General features: G+C 36.4%; 1 protein-coding gene and 1 long non-coding RNA gene across 11 annotated transcripts in view; one reads left to right on the top strand and one right to left on the bottom strand.

Moving 5' to 3' along the window:
- Nucleotides 1-21,943, top strand: part of CSPP1 (centrosome and spindle pole associated protein 1) — a 160,686-nt gene that overhangs the window by 17,944 nt on the left and 120,799 nt on the right. For 8 of the 10 annotated variants that reach the window (XR_011543364.1, XM_070631520.1, XM_070631518.1 and 5 more), the window contains one exon: nucleotides 1,403-1,502. Coding sequence is in view for 7 of the 10 variants with exons in the window: in XM_070631520.1 (XP_070487621.1) it covers nucleotides 1,403-1,502 (100 nt within the window). In the remaining 3 variants the exon portion in view is untranslated. Of the gene's footprint in view, nucleotides 1-1,402; nucleotides 1,503-20,124; nucleotides 20,161-21,943 lie in introns of those variants that run through there. The other 2 variants (XM_070631525.1, XM_070631524.1) reach the window with 1 other exon arrangement.
- LOC139085216 (uncharacterized) lies at nucleotides 13,705-21,029 on the bottom strand. The gene is made up of 2 exons (XR_011543367.1): nucleotides 20,902-21,029; nucleotides 13,705-13,892 (listed from the first exon to the last, which is right to left on the bottom strand). It is a non-coding gene; the product is annotated as an uncharacterized lncRNA (long non-coding RNA).

Raw genomic sequence — 21,943 nt, 5'->3', positions numbered from 1 at the left:
TATATTTGTTAAAATATTTGTGAAAGCAATGTCTGAAAAAACTTTCTTAAAGCTTTCTTAAAGTTTTGGTGAGAGTGATTCATCCATTTAGCAAATATTTATTGAGACTGTGCTAGCTACTGTGCTAGGCTCAGAATACAGCACTAATCTAGACAGATGTGGCACCTTGTCTCATGGGCTCAGTGTATGTAATGAAACAAAGAATGTAGATTAATCTCTCCTATATGGTCCATCATAATGAGAGTAACCATATATATACTGGTTTTCCCAAGACAATCCTAGTTTACCTGTTGTTCCTGTGTCTCATCTGGTATAGCATTTGTCCTAGACAGAAGTATTCTGGTTGAGATGATAAATAATATGGACGCCCTAATTATAGAGGAATTTTACTCACATAGCTAACATTTATTGTGTGCTAACTATGGACGAGGTGTAGTCTTAAGAGGTTATACTGATATTTCACATGAATCCATGAGATAAGTACTGTTATTATTGTCATTTTCCAAATGAATAAACTGAGGCATGGGGAAGTTAAGTAGTGAAACTAAGATGATAGAGTTAGAACTAGGCTTTGATCCCTGGCAACTTGAATCCAGTGCATGTTCTCTTAACCACCATACTAGGTTGCCTTCCTTTCATAATACCTGCCATGTGCAAGGAGTTGTGTTAAGGACTTTAATATCCCTGTGAAATAGGTGGAATATTTTTTTGTTTTACACATCAGGAAAGTGAGGCTTAAAGGGGTTAAGGAAATTTGTCCAGGTACACACAGTGGTGGATTCAGGATTGGAACCTTCGTGTGTCCAGCTCCAAAGTCTATGCTCTTAACCACTCTCCAGTACTTGGACTAGCTTACAGTGTTTGGAAAGAGTTATTACATAGCTTTAAATACTGCTTTATTATAATTTCTGGTATTAAATAGTACATAAATAATAATCTTTAAGTCTTAGTTCACGTATCACCTGCTCAGTGAGCCTTGCAGTCCCTCCCCCATTGCTTCTGGGTCTCCTTACCCTGCTCTGTTTTTTTTCATAGCCCTTCCCTAGCACTGTCTACACATCACATAATCTAATGATGTATTGTGTTTATTGTTTGTCTCTACAATATTTTATAAGCTCCATGATGGCAGAGATTCTTGTGTTTTTCTCTTATGTATTTCCAGTGCCTGGGACAGTACCCATTAGGAACTCACTGAATATTTGTTGATAAGTGAATGAGCTAAATATTAGAACATTTAATACAGTATTAAATACCTTGGGTTAATTCTCAAACCTTACACTTAAATTTCTTCTGCAGTGTAACTGTCTAATTTCATCAAGTTGTTTAATAAAAGCATTGAGATGAATTGTATATTTTGTGGGGTTTTTTTCTTCTGCTTTTGTAAATGTTATGTCTCTTTCAGGGAGAGGCATCAGAGAAGCTTTCTGAAAACAGTAAAATATTAATCTCCATGGCTAAGGAAAACATACCACCAAACAGTCAACAGACCAGGGGTTCCTTAGGTATGTCATTAGCTGTGCTAAATTGAGTTTAAGATATTCTTAGCAGGCTGTTGTGAAAGAGCTTTGTCTTGTCAGAAAAAAAGATGCCTTTGGCATCCTAGTTACTCTTTCTTTTCTGTATTGTTACATATGACAGTACGATCTACATATGAAGTATAATGCATACTGAGAATCTTGTACTTATTTTAAATGTTACTGCTTTGGTTATGAATTAAGGAAATCATAGCAGTAAGTATATATAACATAACTAAAACTTAATTGAAAAATTTGAATGGAATATGTGTGTGCATGAGAGAGAGAAAGTGTGTTGTTTAATAAAAATGGTGGACTTACTTTTACTTAAAAATCAAAGAAATATACTTAAAGGATACAAAATGCTATTTGGTGAAAGATGATTTTAATTATTGATGACTATATTGGAATTGTAAAGAAGTTAAACCTGCAGCTATACTGATTCTTAGATTATGGTTTGGTATGAAAATATTTGGAAACTTTTTGGCATGTTTTGGCTTGTTGGTAGGTATACATTTTTTTAAAAGGAAATGTATGAATATTTTAAAGTTGTATCTTGTGCATTATTTATGATGACTGAAACTTTTCCACATAAAGGAAGTCGAATATGATGAGTTCATTTGGTTTTAGCATTGTTCTCATGTGGACTATTTTTCATGACCACAGGTGTACTCCTAGATTGTTAACTGCTTTGTGTTTGTGTACCACTGTGTACAAGGGGATGTTGGCCAACAGACTGAATAGTTAGTGGGCTCTTTGTCTCTACAAGAAAAACAGCTCAAAGTGAATGCCGTGCTTTTAGTATCAGATATATAGATAAATTCAATTCTGATTCTATTATAAATTATTGGTTAGAATACAGCTTTAGTGAGCTTAAGTATTATATTTTGGTTAAGTTCCTTAATCTTTAATGCTTTAATCTTCAATTTCTTTTTTTAAAATTATTTTATTGTGGGCTGGCCCGGTGGCACAGTGGTTAACTGCGCAAGTTCCACTTCAGCGGCCTGGGGTTCACCGGTTTGGATCCCGGGTGTGGACATGGCACTGCTTGGCACGCCATGCTGTGGTAGGCATCCCACATATAAAGTAGAGGAAGATGGGCATGATGTTAGCTCAGGGCCAGTTTTCCTCAGCAAAAAGAGGAGGATTGGTGGCAGTTAGCTCAGGGCTAATCTTCCTCCAAGAAAAAAAATATTATTTTATTGAGGTCACATTGGTTTATAACATTGTGTAAATTTCAGGTGTACATTATTGGATTTCATATTCTGTATAGACTGCATTATGTTTACCACCAAAAGTCTAGTTTCTATCCATCACCATACGTATGTACCCCTTTACCCCTTTTACCCTCTCCCTACCCCCTTCCACTCTGGTAACCACCAATCTGTTCTCCTTAACTTTGTGTTTATTTGTTTATCTTCCACATATGAGTGAGATCATATGGTATTTGTCTTTCTTTGTCTAACTTATTTTGCTTAGCGTAATAGCCTCACGGTCCATCCATGTTGTTGCAAATGGCACGATTTTTTCTTTTTTTAAGCTGAGTAGTATTCCATTGTGTATATATACCACATCTTCTTTGTCCATTCATCTGTTGATGGACGCTGGGTTGCTTCCAAGTCTTGGCTATTGTGAATAATGCTGCAGTGAATGTGGGGGTACATATATCTTTTTGAATTAGTGTTTTCATGTTCTTTGAATAAATATCCAGAAGTGGAGTATCTAGATCATATGATATTTCTATTTTTAATTTTTTGAGAAATCTCCGTACTGTTTTCCATAGTGGCTGCACCAGTTTACACTCCCACCAGCAGTGTATGAGGGTTCCATTTTCTCCACATCCTCTCCAACCCTTGTTTTTTCCTGTCCTTTTTCTTTTTCAAAGATTTTATTGTTCCTTTTCTCTCAAAGCCCCCCAGTACATAGCTGTGTACTTTTAGTTGTGGGTCCTTCTACTTGTGCTATGTGGGACGCTGCCTCATGGCTTGGTGGAGCGGTGCCATGTCCGCACCCAGGATCCGAACCGGCAAAACCCTGGGCCACCACAGCGGAGCGCACAAACCCAACCACTGAGCCAAACGGCCGGCCCCCCCTGTCTTTTTCATAATAACTGTTCCGACGGGAATGAGTGATATCTCATTGTAGTTTTGATTTGCATTTCCCTGATGATTACTGATGTTGAAAATCTTTTCTATGTACCTGTTGGCCATCTGTATATCTTCTTTGGAAAAATGACTGTTCATATCTTCTGCCCAGTTTTGGTCGGGTTGTTTATTGTTTTGTTCTTGAGTTGTATGAATTCTTTATGTATTTTGGAAATTAACCTCTTGTCGGATATATGATTTGCAGATATTTTCTCCCAGTTGGTGGGTTGTCTTTTCATTTTGTTGATGGTTTCCTCTGCCGTATAGCAGCTTCTCAGTTCGATGTAGTCCCATTTGTTTATTTTTTCTTTTGTTTTCCTTGCTTGAGGAGACATGGTATTTGAAAAGATACTGCTAAGGCCAATGTCAAAAAATGTACTGCCTATGTTTTCTTCTAGGAGTTTTATGATTTCAGGTCTTACATTCAAGTCTTTAATCCATTTTGAGTTAATTTTTGTGTATGGAGTAAGATAATGGTCTGCTTTGATTCTTTTCATTCTTTTGCCTGTGGCTATCTAGTTTTCCTAGCACCCATTTATTGAAGAGACTTTCCTTTGTCCATTGTATGTTCTTGGCTCCCTTGTTGAAGATTAGCTGTTCATAGATGTCTGGTTTTATTTCTGGGCTTTCAATTCTGTTCCATTGATCTCTGTGTCTCTTTCCCTGCCAGTACCATGCTGTTTTGATTACTATAGCTTTGTAGTATAATTTGAATTCAGAGAGTGTGATACCTCCAGCTTTACTCTTTTTTTCTCAGGATTCCTTTGGCTATTTGGGGTCTTTTGTTGTTCCATATAAATTTTAGGATTCTTTGTCTATTTCTATGAAAAATGTCATTGCGATTCTGATGAGGATTGCATTGACTCTTTAGATTCCTTTAAGTAATATGGACATTTTAACTATGTTAATTCTTCCAATCCATGAACATGGAATATCTTTCTATTTCTTTATGTCTTCTTCAATTTCTTTCAATAATGTTTTATAGTTTTCAGTGTGAAGGTCTTTCACCTCCTTGGTTAAATTTATTCCTAGGTATTTTATTCTTTTTGTTGGGATTGTAAATGGGGTTGTATTCTTGAATTCTCATTCTGCTAGTTCATTATTAGTGTATAGAAATGCACTTGATTTCTTTTTTAAAAATTTTATTTTTTTCCTTTTTCTCCCCAAAGCCCCCCGTTACATAGTTGTATATTCTTCGTTGTGGGTCCACCCAGTTGTGGCATGTGGGATGCTGCCTCAGCATGGCTTGATGAGCAGTGCCATGTCTGCGCCCAGGATTCGAACCAATGAAACACTGGGCCGCCTGCAGCAGAGCGCACAAACTTAATCACTCGGCCACGGGGCCAGCCCCGAAATGCACTTGATTTTTGTATGTTGATTTTTTTACCTGCAACTTTACTGTATTTTAAAATTATTTCTAATAGTTTTTTGGTGGATTCTTCACAATTTTCTATATATAGAATCATGTCCTCCACAAATAGTGACAGTATTACTGCTTCCTTTCCAATTTGGATGCCTTTTATTTCTTTTTCTTGCCTAATTTCTCTGGCTAAACCTTCCAGTACTGTGTTGAATAAGATTGATGAGAGTGAGCATTCTTGTCTTATTCCTGTTCTTAGAGGAATAGCTTTCAGTTTTTCACTGTTAAGTAGGATGTTGACTGTGGGTTTGTCACGTATGGTCTTTATTATATTGAAGTACTTTCCTTCTATACCTATTTTATTGAGAGTTTTTTTTTTTAAATCATAAATGGATGTTGGATCTTGTCAAATTCTTTCTATTCTGTTCAGATGATCATGTGATTTTCATTCTTCCTTGTTAATGTGGTGTATCATGTTGATTGATTTGCTTTGATTTTATTGAGGATTTTTGTGTCTATTGTTTATCAGTGATATTAGCCTGAAATTTTCTTTTTTGTATTGTTCTCGTCTGGTTTTGGTATTAGGATAATGTTGGCCTTGTAAAATGAGTTAGGAAGCATCCCTCCTCTTCAATTTTTTGGAAGAGTTTGAGAAGGATAAGTATTAAATCTTCTTTGAATATTTGGTAGAATTCACCAGAGAAGCTGTCTGGTCCTGGACTTTTGTTTTTTGGCAGTTGTTTTTTCTTTCTTTCTTTTTTTCTTGAGGAAAATTAGCCCTGAGCTAACATCTGCTGCCAATCCTCCTCTTTTTGCTGAGAAAGATTGGCCCTGAGCTAACATCCGTGCTCATCTGCCTCTACTTTATATGTAGGATTCCTGCCACAGCATGGCTTGATAAGTGGTGCGTAGGTCCCTGCCCAGGATCCAAACTGGCAAACCCCGGGCCACCGAAGTGGAGTACGTGAACTTAATTGCTGCACCCCTGGGCTCGCCCCATTTTTTGGCAGGTTTTTGGTTACTGTTTCAATCTCTTGTGATTGTTGTGTTCAGATTCTCTATTTCTCTCTAAGGCCCTCAATTTCTTTACCTGTAACATGAAGAAGTTGGACTATCTTCTATCCCTAAATTTTTATGAATTGAAAATTTGATTATTCCAAAAGGTAATTTTTTAAAGCTTTAGTAGTAGGTTCGCTGAAGCACTGAGGTAGACAGAATCACTTTGAAATTCTGGGGTTACAAGTTGATTTGTATGTAGCTATCATGCCTCTCGTGACTTGGCACAAGTTATTTAAAATGTTTTTTCATCTTAAGAATTGACATTTATCTTGCAAGGTTATTGTGGCAATAATTGAATACATATGAAGAGATGACTGCCACATAATTGGTGGACAATAAATGTTAATTTCCTGACCTCTTGTATATCTTTTTAAAAGTGTATTTTTGATTTTTGAGAATTACATTAAGATTTAAGAATTATTCTTTGATTTTTACATTCGCAAATGTTGGGAAGTTTTAAGTCTAACTTACAGTCAATGACTTCTCTCTTTTCCTTAATTGGTATCCCTTAGGGCTCTGTCCAAAACCCGTTTTTCATTTCATGCACTCCCTAAATGACCTAATCCATTCACAGAGCTTTATTTTCCATCAGCGTATTTATGACTCCTAAATCTTTATTCCAATCCCACTTTCTTTTATGAACTCCAGACCAATATATCTAATTTTCTTTTTTTTTTTAAAGATTGGCACCTGAGCTAACAACTGTTGCCAATCTTCCTTTTTTTTTTTCTGCTTTTTCCTCCCCAAAGCCCCCCAGTACATAGTTGTATATTTTAGTTGTGGGTCCTTCTAGTTGTGGCATGTGGGACGCCGCCTCAGCGTGGCCTGATGAGCAGTGCCATATCCGCGCCCAGGATCCAAACCAGTGAAACCCTGGGCCGCTGAAGCGGAGCGTGCAAACTTAACCACTTGGCCATGGGGATGGCCCCCAGACCCATATATCTAATTTTCTACTGGACATCTGTACTTGGATGTCATAGGACAAAATCAGCACATACAAAATTAACTTACTCCTCTCAGATATTTTTGTGATCCAGTGAGCTGGCTGTTTAGTCATTCTTGACTCCTCTCTTCCTTTTAGATCCCATAGCAAGTAATTATACAAGTCCAGTTGATTCTCATGCCTAAACCTCAAATAAATTTACTTTTCTCTATTCCCACAGACATTATTTTATGTAGGCTTACATTATCTCTTACTTGGATTTTTTTTCTAGTGTTGTTTGTGTTTTACGACTAGTCCTCTCTAAGTCTCTTTTCTGCTCGTTATCCTTCCACAAAACAAATCTGATCATGTTAGTTTTTGCTTCAAACCCTTCAATGGCTTCTTGTTTTCTGTATGATAGTTTTACCCTTTCATTACTTTTACCAAATGATGTTGGCCATTCCTGCCTTGTGTTCCTGTGGCGTTGGATCTCCCCTTGAAGAATAGTTTTGAACTTGTTCAGCTCTCTCTTGTACCACAATGGCATGCTAACTTGCCTGCCTTTGTATATTCGCTGCCTAGCACGATGCCTGGCACTTTGGTGCTTAGAGAAGATATTTTGAATGAATGAATGAAGGTCTCCATTGTAAAAATAAACAATTCTCTTGGGTGTCTAGAATTTAATATTTATGGAATGTTTCTTTTATTGCCAACTGAAGCAATAATTAATTATTTTTGATGCACATTGAGTCTTGTTAAAGAATAATACAGGGGCCGGCCCAGTGGCACAGCAGTTAAATTCGCACATTCCGCTTCTCGGCGGCCCGGAGTTCACCAGTTTGGATCCTGGGTGTGGACATGGCACCACTTGGCAAAAGCCATGCTGTGGTAGGCGTCCCGCGTATAAAGTAGAGGAAGATGGGCACGGATGTTAGCTCAGGGCCAGTCTTCATCAGCAAAAGAGGAGGATTGGCAGTAGTTAGCTCAGGGCTAATCTTCCTGAAAAAAAAAATTAGAAAAAAAAGAATAAGACATAGTTTGATATCGTATCCACATTGTTACTGACTTCTTGCTTGAATATTTGCAGCCTTAAAATTAGGCCAAATACGTAATTTTTGACACTAGGAAAAATGTAAAATAATTTTCCAACAGAGAGTTTTCCTTAAGTGCTCTCTTCTAGGAATTATAAAACAAACTGGTTTAATAAACATCAAGTTTGGAAACTATATATTGAATGAAAGCTCTGTGACACCACACTTTGAGTAATTAAGTATAGTAGCTATCAGTGATATATAAACTGTTAATATTCATTTTAGCCAATGAAAATAGTCTATTGATAGTTCACAATACAACTGTCAAGTAACACTACATTTTTATGATTGTGTAAATTCATTTCTGTTTAGATACTGATGATATCTTGGATAATGCTTATCTATATGGCTCGTTCTTCCACCATCCTCTCTCAAAAGGATTTTGAGGAGCATTACAATGACTTCTGACACCAACTATCCAGAGTTGGACCAAACTTCACAGATTAGGGACACAGTCCTCCACAAGACTTCTCTTACCTCAGACATCAGCTGCAAGTTTGGGGGTCCACAGGTCATTCTCACTTCTTACCAGCTGGGTACAAATATGGGAGTTTCCACTATCCTTTCAAGTTTGATAATTCACTGGAATGACTCACAGAACTCAGGAAAGTGCTATACTTATTACTAAAGTTTTATTATAGCAAAAAGATACAAATCAGAACCAGCCAAAGAGAGAGAAGCATAGGGCACGGTTTGGGAGGATCCAAACATGAAGTTTCTATCAGCATCAGGGGTGTTGTCACCCTCCCGGCACATCAAAATTTAGCACTGTAGAGTATTGCCAACCAGGATGCTCATCTGAGCTTTGGAGTCCAGAGTTCTTAATGGGCTTTCATTTTGTAGGCATGACTGAATCATTGCCCATGTAGCTCAGTCTCCAGACCGCCTACTTTCCCCTAAGGTCAGGCTGATGTCAGATGTCTCAGAGGTTCAACTGTCTAATCACATAGTTGATCTTTCTGGTGTGACTAGTCCCCATTTGGGTCATCTCTTTAGCATGAACTAGGGGCTCACTATGAGTCACCTTATTAGTATAAACTATCAGGTATGGTTGTATGGACCTTCCATGAATAACAAAGACACTCCCATAGCTTAGAAAATTTTGAGGATTTAGAAGTTACCTCCCACTAACGAGAGACAAAGACTAGCCAAATTTATTATTATACACAGAGTGTACATGGTTTAGGCCATATAAGCTTATGAAATGATATCCTTGGTAAGAAGTTTATTAGGATAACTCAGATTTAATGAAATTGTGAGAGTCAGCTGAAAATGATCTGTAAAAGCAAATGATGTCTTCTATCTCTCTCAACCATTTTTATGCATAATATGTGTGGTTCTTTTATTAAAGAAATTCTTTGACTTCTCTTAGTAATTTTCATGCTTAATAACCATTACGTTGAGAAATGCTTCCATTAATCTTTTTAAATTAGATCTATCACACCTCAGTTAAAAATCATCTGGAAATGAACAGACATTTCTCCAAAGAAGATATACAGATGGCCAATAGGCACATGAAAAGATGTTCATCAATGCTGTGCATCAGGGAAATGCAAATCAAAACTACACTAAGATATCACCTTACACCCATTAGAATGACAAAAATAACTAAAACAAATAGTAGCAAATGTTGGACAGGTTGTGGAGAAAAAGGAACCCTCATACACTGCTGGTGGGAATGCAAACTGGTGCAGCCACTATGGAAAACAGTATGGAGATTCCTCAAGAAATTAAAAATAGAACTACCATATGATGCAGCTATCCCACTACTGGGTATCTATCCAAAGAACCTGAAATCAAGAATTCCAAAAGTCCCATGCACCCCAATGTTCATTGCAGCATTATTTACAATAGCCAAGACGTGGAAGCAACCTAAGTGCCCATCAACAGATGAATGGATAAAGAAGATGTGGTACATATATACAATGGAATACTACTCAGCCGTAAAAAAGAACAAAATCATCCCATTTGCAACAACGTGGATGGACCTTGAGGGAATTACATTAAGTGAAATAAGCCAGATAGAGAAGGACAATCTCTGTATGACTCCGCTCATATGAGGAATTTAAACATGTGGACAAAGAGAACAGATTAGTGGCTACCAGGGCAAAGGTGGGGTCGGGGGTGGGCACAAAGGGTGAAGGGGTGCACCTACAACACGACTGACAGACAATAATGTACAACTGAAATTTCACAAGATTGTAACCTATCATTAACTCAATTAAAAAAAATCATCTCCTAGTTCTTTCTCTTCCTTAGAGAAGTTGAGCATTTTCCTGTAGAGAGGTTGAGCATTACTATCCGTTTGATTTTGATGCTTTATATCCTGGAAGACATTTTTAATAGATGAAATAATGCAGCCAGTACTTTCAGCATTTTTTTCATGTATACATATATTTTAACCCAGCATCTGCAAATTTTCTGCACTACTTTTGAAATATAGTTCCTGTCTCAATGATGAGGATAAAATCATTACTTTGTTTGAAGTTATTTTCTTTTGTATTTCCCATTAAAGAAATTAAAAAAACATGCACACGGCAAAACAGTTATAAAGAGTACAGAAGTATATAGCCTGAAAATTTGTGACCCTCTGAAAAGGAAAAACTTAGCAATTTTTTCCTCCCTGTGTAGGGAAAAACCCAGTTCTTTCCTACTATGTCTTTATTTCCTGTGTATCTCTTTTACTTTTACATGGAACACTTCACTTCTGAGACTTCTGGTCACCAAATATGTGTAGGTTTTTCTTCACATGAACAAGCAGTTCTTGGATACCACCTGGGTGTCCTACAATTCAACTCAATTCTGACACTATCTACCCAAGGATAGCATCAGATTCCACAGGTTAAGGGTTCAGTCCTACAAGACTACCTCACCCTTTCACTTTAGATGCCAGTTGCAAGCCCAGGTTATCACCTGTGCTTCTGACCAACTGGCTATAGATCAGAGGTTCCAATGACCCCATCCTTGAGTTTGATTAGTTTGCTGGAGTGTCTCACAGAACTCAGGGAAACACTTATACGTACCAGTTTATTAAAGGATAAAAGATACAGATGAACATCTAGATAGAAGAGTTGCTTAGTGCAAGATATGTGGGAAGGGGTGTGGAGCTTCCACGCCCTCTCCAGGCGAGCCACTCTCCCAGCTCCTCCATGTGTTCGCTAACCAGAAGCTCTTTGTACTTTTGGGTTTAGTGAGGCTTCATCACGTTGATATGATTGATCATGAACTCCATTTTCAAGCCTTCTCCCTTCTCAAGAGAATGGGAGGCGGGGCTGAAAATTCCAAGCTTATAATCATGGCTTGGTCTTCCTGGTGACCAGCCCTCAACTAAGAGCCCACTCAGTCACTTAAATAGAGCAAAAGATACTCCTAGTGCTCTAGTGCTCTTATCACTTAGGAATTTACAAGGGTTTTAGGAGCCCTGCGACAGGAACAGGGTCAAAGACAAATATTCAAACAAGAGATGCTCCTTATGTTCTTGGCACTTAGAAAATTGCAAGCATTTCAGGAACTCTGTGCCAGGAACTGGAGGCAGAGATTGATCAATCAATTGATCTGTCTGTCTGTCTATCTGTCTATCTATATTTATTTGTTATCTTACACCCTCCCAACCTTCTCCTCCAGTTTCTTTTGTTAAGCAGTTTCTTATATATCATTTCATGACTGGACTGTGCACACGTTTATACCCTTCTCCCTTTCTCTTCTTTGTATATGGTAGGGTAGATCGTGTTTTGCATTTGAGGATACTACTTTGGTGATTTATAGTACAAGAACATGACCAATGAAGCTGGGTATCTGAGGGTTACTGTAAATATTTGTTAAGACCTTTCAAGCTTGTTCCCAACACAGACATACATGAAAAGAAGTTGATCTTGTCAATTTGCTGTTTTCTTCTTTAACCTGAAGGGTGACTCAGAGGTCACAAGAATTTATGAGCTTCTTTTATAGAAGAAAGAGAATGCCTTCAAGGAAGTTACAATCACCAGATAACCAGCCACCTTCTGCTGTTGACACCCAGAAGTCAGATTGCCCAAGGGCTTATCTGGAGTGAAAGAAACATGGATTATCCCTTTGTTTCACTGAAACTCCCCTGCCAACCCCTTAGCTCTTTTTTTCTCTTGTTAAGGTGATTTTGAGAGAACATATCCTCCTGCCTTCTGTTTTGGCCAATTTGAATAAACCTTTCTCCATCTCTAAGCACTGATGTCTCAGTGACCTATATATACTGTGCATCAGGCACATGAATTTGAGATTAAGATGTTCTCTGTCATCATGACCTCTTGAGATTAAGAAACAATCTACTTCATCTGTTGAGCAGTTACTGTCTGCTGCTAAGGTTTCCACCACAGATGTGAGAAGGAAAATATCCTCACCCTTTATGGCTGTCTGATTATGGCAGCCAAAACTGAATGGGGGAATACAGGAGGAAAACATGGTAACACGGGAAATGGAGAGAGAATTTTTGCAACTCAGAAATAATGTTATAAACAATGAAGAGCCTTTTTTATTTCAAAAAAGAATGTAAAATTTGAGTTAAAAAAAAAAAAAGCAGCCTAGGGTGCTGGCCCGGTGGCTCAGTGGTTAAGTACACACGTTCTGCTTCCGTGGCCTGGGGTTCACCAGTTTGGATCCCAGGTGCTGACATGGCACCGTTTGGCAAGCCATCCTGTGGTAGTCCTCCCACATATAAAGTAGAGAAAGATGGGCATGGATGTTAGCTCAGGGCCAGTCTTCCTGAGCAAAAAGAGGAGGATTGGCAGCAGATGTTAGCTGAGGACTAATCTTCCTAAAAAAAAAAAAAAAAGCAACCTAGACCTGGCATAAAACTGTTAAAAACCAGCCCTTATCCGTGGGTGAAAGGAAAATTTATTGTATATCAAACTGATTGGTATTTGCAGTATTGTAGTAGGTTTTGGAAGGTATCAAATAGCACTTACTATGTTACATTGAAATTATTTGCTTGCTTGTTTACTGTCTAGATGCTGTTCCTTTGGGCAGGGACTTATATCTCTTTATCTTCCCCAGGGCTAGCAAAGTACCTGGCATATGGGTGGTGCTCTGTAAATCTTAAAGAGGATTCACTGAGTCTGTATGCCTCTTGGAAAAAGAAGTTGGCTTTTAAATGTGGCAATTTTGAAATATATTTTGAAAAACTAAATTCACAGTAAAAAGAAATTGATTAATATTTTCAATAAGTTATTTAATAAAATTTTAGGAATTAGAAATTGTTTTTGTTTTTTGGAGGAGGATCAGCCCTGAGCTAACATCCGTGCCCATCTTCCTCTACTTTATATATGGGACGCCTGCCACAGCATGGTTTGCCAAGTGGTGCCATGTGTGCACCCGCAATCTGAACTGGTGAACCCCAGGCCGCTGAAGCGGAACGTGTGTACTTAACCCCTGCGCCACCGGGCCGGCCCCAGAAAATCGTTTTAAATTATTCATTTTCAAGCACAATCTCGTTTTTAATTTGGTGAGAAGAAAAAGATGCTAAATTTAGAAAAATCTTAATTCAAATCTAGCAATTAAAAAGAAAGTCACTGTATTTGTTATGGTTCTCCAGAGAAACGGAACCAGTGGTATATATACATACATATGTCCGTACATACATATATAGAGAGAGGGAGAGAGATTTATTTATTTTAAGGATTTGGTTCACGTGATTATGGGTGCTTGCAAGTCCAAAATCTGCAGGATAGGCTGGAAAGCTGGTACAGCAGGGAAGAGCTGATGTTGCATTTCAAGTCTGAAGATTGTCAACTGGCAGAATTCCTTGTTGTCTGGGGGAGGTCAGTCTTGGTTCTGTCAACAGAGGTGGAGGAGTCCCTCCCATGTTATGGAGGGCAGTCTGCTTTATCAGAATTCATTGACTTAAATGTTAATATCCAAAAAACATCCTCTTAGAAACATCCATAATATTTGACCAAATATCTGAGGACTGTGGCCCAGCCAACTTGACACATAAAATTTAACCATCGCAGTCACTACCGAAATCTTTTCTATTTTTTTTGTTACGTTTTAATAAAATTCTATTCTTCATGCAAAAAATGTTCTATTTCTTACATAAGTACATTCCTTTAGTCTGTTATAAAGCAGATATTGAATACCAAAATCTTGAGTATTTTGATATATTTTTAACTCAAAAATATGTCCATTGTTCTTTTTTTCAAAGGGGAAATCTTTTCTTTTTTTGAATTTCTTTATAAGTGGGGTAGAAATGATATTAAAAATCAAATGCAAGTAGAATTTCATGTAGCTGATTAACACTAATAAATTTTTAGTGTTTGCTGACTTATGTATCTAATATTGTGTGGCGTTGTGCCAACAAGTTTGACACCTTAGACAAAATGGACAGATTTCTAGGAAGACCCAAATTACTGAAACTGCTTCAAGAAGAAATAGACAATTTGACTAGACCTATATAACATGTAAAGAAATCTAATTCTTCATTAAAAATCTTTCACAAAGAAAAGCTCACGTCTGGATGGCTTCATTGATGAATTCTACCAAACATTTAAGGAAGAAATAATACTATTCCTTCATAAACTTAACAAAAGAAAGAGAAAGGTACACTTCTCAACACATTTTGTGAGATTAGTATTATCTTGATATCAAAATCAGGTGAAGTTTTCACAAGAAAACTACAGACCAGTATCCCTCATGAATGTAGATGCAGAAATCCTTAACAAAATATGGGCAAATTGAATCTAACAATCTGGCCAAGTGAGATTTATCACAGGAATGCTGGTTTAGTTTTAACATCTCAAAATTAATGTAATACACTTACCAGATGAATAGAGTTAAGGTAAAAAAGTACTTGATAATCTCAATAGATGCAGAAAAAGCATTTGACAAAATCAAAATTTGACAACACCCATTCAAGATAAAAACTGTCAACCGATTAAGATTAGAAGAAATGTTTTAATCCTGAAGAAGGACATCTAGGAAAAACCTAAAGCCAACATTATATGTAATGGTTACGACTGTATACTTTCCTCCTAAGAGCAGGAGCAAGATAAGGATGTCTGTTCTTACCACTTCTGTTCAACATTGTACTGAAGGTTCTAGCCAGGGCAATGAGGGAATAAATAAAAAGGATCAGAGTTGGAAAGAAGTAGTAAAACTCCTTCGTTGCACATGAAATGATTCTGTTGGTAAAAAATCCTAAGGAATCCACAAAAAAACCATTAGAATAAATGAGTTCAGCAAGTTCACAAGATATGAAGATCAATATACAAAAATTAATTGTATTTCTATATATTAGCAATGAATAGTCTGAAAATGATGTTAAGTAAACAATTCCATTCATAATAGCAACAGAGTAAAATACTTGATTAAATTTAACAAAAAGTACAAGACTTATATGCAGAAAACCACAAAATGTGGCTGAGAGAAATTAAAGAATGTTTGAATAAATGGAGAGACATTCTGTGTTCATGGAGTAGAAATCTCCCAACATTACCAGGGTTGCTAAAGCATAGAAAAGATGCTTGTGACATACTGTAAGCTATATGACAAGAAGTCAAGCAGTGTTCAGATTACTCTTGATAGGTGTTTTACAAAGAAATAAAATGTTTTAAGTCTCAGTGTTCTAATGTTTTAAATTTCATTGTACTAAATAATTATTAGTTTTCTATTTTTAAATTTCTCTGTATGTTTATAACTGATAGGGAGTTTTTAATGTTTTGACAAAAGTTCATGAAGTTTACAGAACAGTCATAATTTTCCCATTGATTTTTAAGATTGCTGCATGGTTTCAGCTTGCATGGTAATCTTTAAGCTCCTGCAGTACCATGACCAATTGGGATTTATTCTAAGAATGCAAGATTCATTTAATATTTAAAAGTCATTTAGTGTAATTCATCATATTAATGAAGGGAAAAGTCATATGACTATCAAAAAATCTAGAAAAAACATTTGATAAGATTCAGTGCCATCAAGATAAAAATTCTCAGCAATCTAGGAATAGAAGGCCGTTTCCTTAATCTGATAAAATGTGGCTACAAAAAACTGTACATCTAACATCGTATTTAATGGTAAAAAACACTGATTGCTTTTTCCTTGAGTTCGAGAACAACACAAGGTTATCTTCTATCACTACTTTTGTTGTTGTTTAGCATTGTACTAGAAGGACTAATCAGTGCAATAAGGCAATAAAAAAGATATAAAGTTGGTAAAGGAAGAAGTAAGAAGTGTCATTATTCACAGATTATATGATTGTTTAAGTAGAAAATTCAAAAGAATCTACAGACTATTAGAATTAGTAGTCAATTTTGCATGGTAACCAGATACAAGGCTATACAAAACAACTGTATTTCTAAATACTAGCAACAAACTATTGGAAAGAGAGACTGAAAAAAAATTATTATAGTCATATTGGAAATATCATTCTAACAAAATATGAGCAAGACCTGTACAAAACTTTACTGAGATCATTTAAAGACACCTAAATAAATGGAGAGAGAGACCATTTTCATGCGTTATAAGATTCAATATCATTAAGATGTCAGCTTTCCTCAGTATCTCTAGGTTCAGTGCACCACCCGGAGACTTCTTGATAAGCAGATTTATAAGGCAAGAAAAAGAACCTGGATAGCCACGACAGTCTTCAAGAAAAGGAACAAAGTTGGAGAACTTAAAGTGTTATATATAAAGACTTAGTCTAAAATTCTGGTAATTAAGACAGTTTAGTTTTGGTATGACAAGTAGACCACTGGAAGAGAATAGAAAGCATAGAAACAAACCCAGTTATATACAGACATCTGATTTATAACATAGGTGCCTCTGAAGTTTGGTGGGGAAAAGGATGGTCTTTCCAATAGGTGATGCTGGATCAGTTAGACAAAAAATCTATACCAAAAAAACCCCAACTTAACCAGAACCTCACATTACATACAGTATTAACTCAAGAAAAATCATTAACTTAAATGTAAAACCTAACACTAGAAAGCTCTTAGAGAAAACATAGAATGTTTTTGAGGCTTTGGGGGTAAATGAAGATTTCTTAAACAGGACATGAGAAGAACTGACAAAAGAGAAGTTTGATTAAATGGATTTCATTAAAATTAAGAACTGTTCATCAAAAGACATAATGCAAAAAGGCAGCCGTATGTATATGTGTATATCTGTGCACATGTATATAACATCTACAAATCAGTAGGAAAAAGACAACCCAATTTTAAAAATGGGCAAAAGACTTGGATAGGCATTTCACCAAAGAGGAAATCCAAATGCTTTTGAAAAAGTGCTTAGTACCAGTCGTCATTAGGAAAAGGCGGATGGAAACTACATGAGACATCACTGCACACAAATATAATGTCTGATATTTAAAGGACTTAGAATACCAAGAGTGGGCAAGGATGTGGATCACCTGGACTCATTCATTGCTGGTGGGAATGTATTATGGTAAAACTTTGAAAAACTGGCAGTGTCTCCTAAACCCTGTGACCTCATCCTGTGACTCAACAATTCCACTCCTAGGAGTACAGCCAAGAGAAATACATGTTTGTGTTCCCCGAAAGACATGTGTAAGAATGTCAGTAGAGCTTTGTTCATAATAGCACCCCTCCCCCCAAACAGAACGAAACTGCTGAGATGTCTTATCAATAGTAGAATGGATTAAAAAAATTGTGATGGTCATACAATGGAAAAATATATGAAAAAAATAACCACTGCTGTGTATAACTACATCTCACAGATGTAATATTGAGTGAAAGAAGTGAGATGTTAAAGAGTACAAACTGTGATTCTTTTTATTTGAAGTTCAAGAACAGATCCAACACAATCTACATTGATGGAAATCTCCTTGTAAACTCTGAGAGAGGGTATTGATGGGGAAGGGGCATAAGTGTACCTTCTGAGATGCTGGAAATCTGGGTTGTGGTTACAAGAGTGCATACACATGTACAAATTCATCGAGCAGTGTGTGTAAGATTGTGCTGTCTGCTGTCTGTATGTTATTCCCCAATTTAAAAAAATTGGGCTTATGGGAGAAAGTTTGCTTTGCTTTCCACAATTGAAAGTGCTCAAAATGAGTAGGTTTTTTTTTTTTTTTTAAAGATTTTATTATTTTTTTCCTTTTTCTCCCCAAAGCCCCCAGGTAAATAGTTGTATGTTCTTCGTTGTGGGTCCTTCTAGTTGTGGCATGTGGGATGCTGCCTCAGCGTGGTCTGATGAGCAGTGCCATGTCCGTGCCCAGGATTCGAACCAACGAAACACTGGGCCGCCTGCAGTGGAGCGCGCGAACTTAACCACTCGGCCACGGGGCCAGCCCCAAAATGAGTAGGTTTTTTGAGATTTGCCAGAAAACTTATATTTACTGGTACCTTATACGTATGACAAGAGAAACCATGAAGATAATTGAAATTAAGGAGGATCCTAATGTTTGAAAGGTCAATAAAAATCATATTAAAGCCCACTGTGCTATTCTTTCGACTGCTACTGCTAATGCTGCTGTTACTGTTGCTGCTACTACTACCAATTAACCTATGTTGAGTGCTTACTATGTGCCCGATGCTGTGCTAGATTCTTAGCTCATTTAAGGTGTTAAGCATGTCCTGTGTGATTCCACTGGAAAGACCTCTTGGAAGTTATCACCTGGTTTCCTCTGGACTTTGCCCAGTGTGTCTTTTCCCTTAGCTAATTTTGCTTTATATCCTTTCACTGTAATAAACCATAATTGTGCGTATAATGACTTCTGCATCCTTCTAGTGAATTACCAAACCGGCGGGGGGTGGCTGAGGACTCCCAACACATTCCTTTTCAGTCTTTTTTTCTGATTCCTTTTCAACTTCCTCACTTTTAAACTTTTGGTACTCCAGGAATCTGTCTTCAGTGTCTGTACTTCCTAGCTGTTTTTAATCCACCATTTCTAGGTGATCTGTCATTGATCAGCATTTCAGGCTCCAAAACACACTAGATTTATTTTGTCTTTCATGCTCCAAAGTCATTTTGGAAATTTGCAAGCAAAAAGATTATAGATTACCAAAGTGAGAGATTTTACTCTTGTTGCTAGAAATCATTTGATATGATTTAAAAAATTCATTTGAAATACAATTATGCTCATGGAAATTTGGAAAAGAAAAATTATAAGAAAAAGATTACATTGTAATTTAAAAATGCTATCAGAAAGGAAGCAACAGCAGAAATTAGCATTGTGGAGAAGCTCTAGAGTTTAGACTGCTAAAAAATTACAGTCAATCTAAAGACTTTGGAAAATAGACAAAAGGAAGTTGTTGATATTTTTACTAATTTTTAGTTGTACTTTTAATTAACATTCCTTTTAGTATATGTCATCGTAGGTTTCTCTTATTACAAACTAAATCCCAGACATTCTGCCTGTTTTGTTCAGTTTGTACAAGCCAAATGAGTCCTTTGAAATAATACCTTTATAGCTGAAGTTTGAGTACAGTATTCTTCTCAAAGTAGTGACATCTCTTGATAAGTCACCCACTTGTGGAAAGGCCTATTATTATTTCCTATAATTTATCCTTTGATTATTTTTACATAGTGGCTTCTTATGGTAATATAATAATGAAAAGAAGAAAGTAAGTGTTCCATGGTAATTTGTTTTATAAAATATTTATTATGAGTGTGCTATGTTAGAAGATAAATTAATTTTGAAAAGATTATATACTTAGGGGCTGGCCCCGTGGCCGAGTGGTTAAGTCCGCGCGCTCCGCTGCAAGCGGCCCAGTGTTTCGTTGGTTCGAATCCTGGGCGCGGACATGGCACTGCTCATCAGACCATGCTGAGGCAGCGTCCCACATGCCACAACTAGAAGAACCCACAACGAAGAATACACAACTATGTACCAGGGGGCGTTGGGGAGAAAAAGGAAAAAATAAAATCTTTAAAAAAAAAAAAGATTATATACTTAAATATTTTATTTAACCCACAACCACTATAGAAACCAAATACTTCCAATTGATGTAGTTCTGGGCTATAATGTTAACTATGTTAGAGTCACTGATGTTGTACTTGGTGAAGTGACATCACTTCAAATGACCCTAAGATGACACTAATGCTTTACTTGCCACTAGAACCATCAGAAGACAACAACTCTGAATAAGTAAGTCTTACCATATTTCTTAGCTCATTAAGTCAATTGAGATGCCATTGTTAATGCATAGTTTAAAATATTATACAAAATATTCTTAAATATTATTATTTAAAATAATCAATATTTAAATTATTCCATACACTTCTTAATTTTACTTCTGTGATTACCTCTAATGCCATTCAATGTTGGTACTGGATGACTAAAATAAGAATTCAGAAGTTAGTATTTTTTGTTGACTAAACCTTAAATTAATTAATTTTAAATAATTCAGAAGGTATTATGTATTCTTATTTGTCTTTTAAGACAATTATTACAAATACTATTTGAATCAATAATAAAAAGCAAATACTCGATAAATAAAATTGAACTTAGTATGGACAATAATTTTTAAATGAAATGAATCACATTTTTCTTTGTCCTTTCATATATATCTACCAAGCAGAATTGAAAAACAGTAGTAGGGCCAGCCCTGTGGAGGAGTTGTTATGTTCCCGCGCTCCGCTTCAGCGGCCCAGGGTTTCGCTGGTTCGGATCCTCACTGCGTACTTAGCACTATTCATCAAGCCATGCTGAGGAGCTGTCCCACATAAGAGAACTAGAAGGACGTACAACTAGAATATATACAACTATGTACTTGGGGGCTTTGAGGAGAAGAAGAAAAAATAAAAAGAAGATTGACAACAGATGTTAGCTCAGGGCCAATCTTTAAAAAAGAAAAGAAAAGAAAAGGAAAACAATAGTAAAGGCCACCTTAAACGCATGACTTTTCAGAAAGCTGTAAATTACTTGTTCCCTGAGTGGGGAAACCGAGTGTGTTGGGAGGCATCATCCTTGTAGCATTGTCTTCTTTTTCTCCTTGACACAATAGAGGGTCCATTGTGACCCTGTGTAACTAGAGATACATAACTTTGGTTACTAGTTATTATGCTTCCTCTGTCTATGCAATCAGACTGCTAAAAGCAGAAATGAAATGCTAACAATAGTGGTTTTTTCCCCTCTCTTTCTCTTATTTTTTCCTCTTACTCAGGTATTCATTCATATATTCATTCACATGTTTATTCAGTGAACATTTCTTAGATACAACTTTTTTGCCAGACGTTAAAATTGCATAAAGCATGGACCTTACCGTCATGGATTTAATAATTTAGTTTTGTATATGATACTCCATTCTGAATGTGAGAATCAAAACTGTGTCTCTTTTTACGCTTAAATTATGTATCTTTAAAAATAGGTTTAGATTCCTTTGTGAGGAAAGAATGCCTTTCTAGGATGATTTAAAATTCCAAGCATATGGAATGCTCTGGATTCTTTTGGAAGAGACTTGGGAGCATGAGTGAGAGGTGTTCCTAAGGAATCCTCTGTTATATCGTCTATCAATAGGAGTTAAGTAGGCCAGAAGTGTTTATCCAAGAGAATTCCATAGTGTTTATGGTAGAAAGTAGAATTTAGTATTACATAAAAACCAATAGACATCCATTTATATTTATACTACTTTGGTGTTTTTGCCCCTGAAATATTTCAGTGATGGTATAGAGCAGTGATCTGATATATTCATGATAAGTTCCCATCATTTAGCTGGATTGTGAGGAATAAGGCTCAAAAATGGTGATGTCCTTGTCATTTTATAAACTGCAGTCAATTATTTTATTGATATTCCTTATAGCTCACTCTAAGGAAAATTTTTATTTTGTTTGGAAATGGTAATTAAAAATTTTTTTTGTTGAGGTCACAATAGTTTATAACATTGTGAAATTTCAGTTGTATATTATTGTTTGTCAGTCACCATATAAAT

Source organism: Equus przewalskii, chromosome 8, assembly GCF_037783145.1.
Source record: "Equus przewalskii isolate Varuska chromosome 8, EquPr2, whole genome shotgun sequence".
Classification (NCBI taxonomy): Eukaryota; Metazoa; Chordata; class Mammalia; order Perissodactyla; family Equidae; genus Equus; species Equus przewalskii.
The sequence above is the reverse complement of the archived record's forward strand: the minus strand, read 5'-3'. Positions and strand labels throughout refer to the sequence as shown.